This window comes from Gavialis gangeticus, unplaced genomic scaffold (assembly GCF_001723915.1).
Source record: "Gavialis gangeticus isolate Ggan-Ray unplaced genomic scaffold, GavGan_comp1, whole genome shotgun sequence".
Classification (NCBI taxonomy): Eukaryota; Metazoa; Chordata; order Crocodylia; family Gavialidae; genus Gavialis; species Gavialis gangeticus.
Window position 1 is genome coordinate 67,917,562 of NW_017729032.1, and position 3,225 is coordinate 67,920,786.

At 40.0% G+C, this 3,225-nt stretch overlaps 1 protein-coding gene across 1 annotated transcript in view; it reads right to left on the reverse strand.

The window, feature by feature from the left end:
• The window catches only part of SLC25A30 (solute carrier family 25 member 30), a 29,559-nt gene that overhangs the window by 22,844 nt on the left and 3,490 nt on the right, over positions 1-3,225 (reverse strand). The window contains exon 2 of the mRNA XM_019525017.1: positions 1,674-1,751. Coding sequence (XP_019380562.1) covers positions 1,674-1,737 — 64 coding nt within the window. The 5' untranslated portion in view covers positions 1,738-1,751. The remainder of the gene's footprint in view (positions 1-1,673; positions 1,752-3,225) is intronic.

A 3,225-nucleotide genomic window follows, 5' to 3' on the forward strand; every position in this document is an offset into this window, starting at 1 on the left:
GGGGTTGGGGAGAGCTACAGTGAATTTTTGGGTGGCTGCAGCCCCCCCCACTTTGTCCCCGCTTCCAGCACTGCTGCCACCCAGCCTGAGCGCAACACAGCCCAGCACCCCTGCTGGGAAGAGCCCAGACCCAGCCTGCAGCAGCCCGCCCCACCCCACGTGCAGATCCAGGGGCACATGTCCCCCATGCCCTTCCAGTGGTGCATGCTCCCCCCCCACCCCGCGCTCACAGGATGAGCCACTCATGCCTCCATCCCATGTCCTGCCCCAGCATGGCCTGCCCCTACCCCACTCCCTCCCTCAGTGCTGCTGGGGGGGGAGGGAGGGGCAGATCGAGGCCCCTGCAGTCAGGGAGAGTGTGGGGCTAGGGCTGGGGCCTTGACCTGCCCTGGCCCACCCATGGGCCTTCCCTTTCCCCCCACCCCTTTCCCCACAGACTTACCTGCTGGGGGGGAACGTGCCCCCAACTAATGTTTTCTCCCTCCTCCTCTATCTGCCCCCCCAATATACGTGCTGGGGGAGAGGGGGGCACAGTAGATCTTGGTTTGCTTTTAAATTCCAAATGTGATCTCCTACTTAAAAAGGCTGGAGACCACTGCCTTATATCAATATTTTCTACACAGACAGCAATCTCATAAGTCTCTTGCACCAAGAATAAAAGATGGTACATATCTGACCAGTGGCTGCTAGTGCTTCAAAACTAAATTACACAGGCTTGAGCAATTTCAAAAGCAAGGGCCTGCATGACTGAATTCTAAATGGCTCCCCCTTAAAAACATTATAAATGCTCTATTTTCTGTGTGGCTAAATAGCCGTAGACTCAGTTACTGGATAGAGAATTAACTGCAGGAAAAAAAATGTGCTCATCTCACCACCTTTAGTGCAAGTGCCAAGTTATGTTTATTTCAAGCAAAACTTATCATTTATTCTTTTATTGAATATTTCTAAAGTATGCAAAGACTGCTTCTTAAAATTTACAAATCCTCAAAACTGGAGTGGAATAGTTTCACTCTCAGGTTCTGCTCCCTGTAATTTTTATCTGCTATTAGAGAGACTGTTACCACACTTTGTTAGCACTCTGTTAGATGACTATAAATAACGACACAAGAATGCTCTCATATCTGAAGTGGAAGCCATTTGCCAGTTGCTGGGTTTTTCATATTTCTGCCACTGACAAAGAAAGCTTTGTTAAAAGCAGAAGAGCCAATGCAACAAACTTAGACAGAAAGCTGAAATTGCCCATCATAGCCCATTACCTGATATTGAGAGCCAATATAATCAGTACTGTGTGATAACTCCATTCCAGATATTAGTGTAAAAAAAAAAAAAAAAGCCAGTACTCATTGGCTTCCTACTATACACTAGTCTACACATCAGTATGGAATAGTTTAAATTTCTCCGGTTCTTTCTTTAACAAAATAAAAGGACAGCTCAACTTGTTTGTCATATGAAAGAATGATACTTGATCAAAAACTGGTTAGATGTGTTCATTTTTAGCTGATTAAAATATATAGCCCTTCAAGTTTAAGTTTCATACTGTAAGCAATTTAAACAGAGTCAGAATAGATACTGTGATGCTTCAATATTTTGCAGGCTACATAAATTTAAACATGTTGATAAGGAACCTTCTAAAGTGGCACCAGTCATATAAACAGTTTAGAATGGCTGCTTACCACATTCTGCAGTGATAGAAGCGAGACCTCCATAAACAAATGGCTTCCAGTTCAGCGCAGACATTCTTTCAATTCTTTCTGTAATAAAGAATAATGGCTTTTAACAAATCTTTTACAGATAACACTATAATTAACTTTTCATAAGAGTATGGTTTTAACCTGTATTCTTCACCTTACCCCTGTAGTAAAGAATAATACAACAGAACAAGAGACGTAAAAGATATCAACAATAATATAATTAACTGACATAGTAATGTGTTAAACATTAGGGAGCGTGGCATGCTTCCAGCTGAACACTTCCCACCTAGCTCACATGCACTAATCATTAAAAAGGTACCTTCTGAAGACCATAAAGATAAATGTGATGTCTACCCAGTAACCAGAAACTCAAGTATAAATGTTATCATAGGGTTTCAATAAGGATATGCACCCAGTGTCAATGACTAGTACCTTGATGGTGAAAAGCTAAAGTAATTATCTGTTCCGGATAATTTCAGAAAGCAAATAATACAATATTGCCACAATGCAGTTAGATGGCACTATTAAAGTCAGAGGAGTGACATAAAAATCTAAACTTGTATAATTCTAGCCGAGCAAAAGTCTGTGTTTTGGAATCCAGTGGAATTTTTAAATTGTAATCATTGCACCCTTTTTTGGGGGGGTAACAAAACACCCCTTGTTTCTACTACATTTATACTCACCAAGTATGAAGACATAGTGGCTTTCAGTTTCTCTAAAGATATTTTGTTTTACTGCTAATAGTAAATTAAATTTGTGTGCATCATCTGTTTATAATACACCCAAGTATGCAAGGCACTTCAAAGAAAATTAGATTTAAAAAAGCCTTAATTTTAAAGAACTTGCTTTCTTTTCTTTTTTTTGTCAAGCAGCTCATGCCAATTGCAAGAAAGAAATTAAACACAGAGGACATAAAAATCTGAAGTCACCCAAAGATAACCTTTGGAAAGAAAAGTGTAATATGGCAAGGCAATTCCTGTAATAGTTCATACCATCAACGGCAATGTCTACTAAAAGGGCTGATATCAGACTAGGCAAAGAAAACCCTGTAATGGAACCAGTTATGGAATTGCCCATCTATAATGAAATTCTTTTCCTAGCCCCAAGTAATTAGAAGCTGTTTTATGATCAAAAGACGCATATATTTGTACATGTTTCTCTTCTGTAACCATAAATGTAAATATTCACATTCTCTACACAACTCTCAATCTTTGTCCTTTATCCTGCTAAATCCTTGGATTTGGCAATTATTTTGTGCCAAAATGTTCTGCAGAATAATTACATTTCACATCCAAGATGCTTCCTTTGGCCAATGTTGCATTTAGTTAATTATGCTGAAACAACCTCATTGATCTTGTACTATAAAAAAGTTAGTAAGGCATTTTGCACTTCTCTAGCTGAAGAGGGAGCCAGAATACAAGAGTGCCAATATCTATGCAAAATCCTCTATCCAACAAGCAAATCAACAAATACATTTGTCTTCTCAGTGCTTCTGTAGTTTTTAGACAGGGGGGGGGGGGAAAAAAAAAAAAAA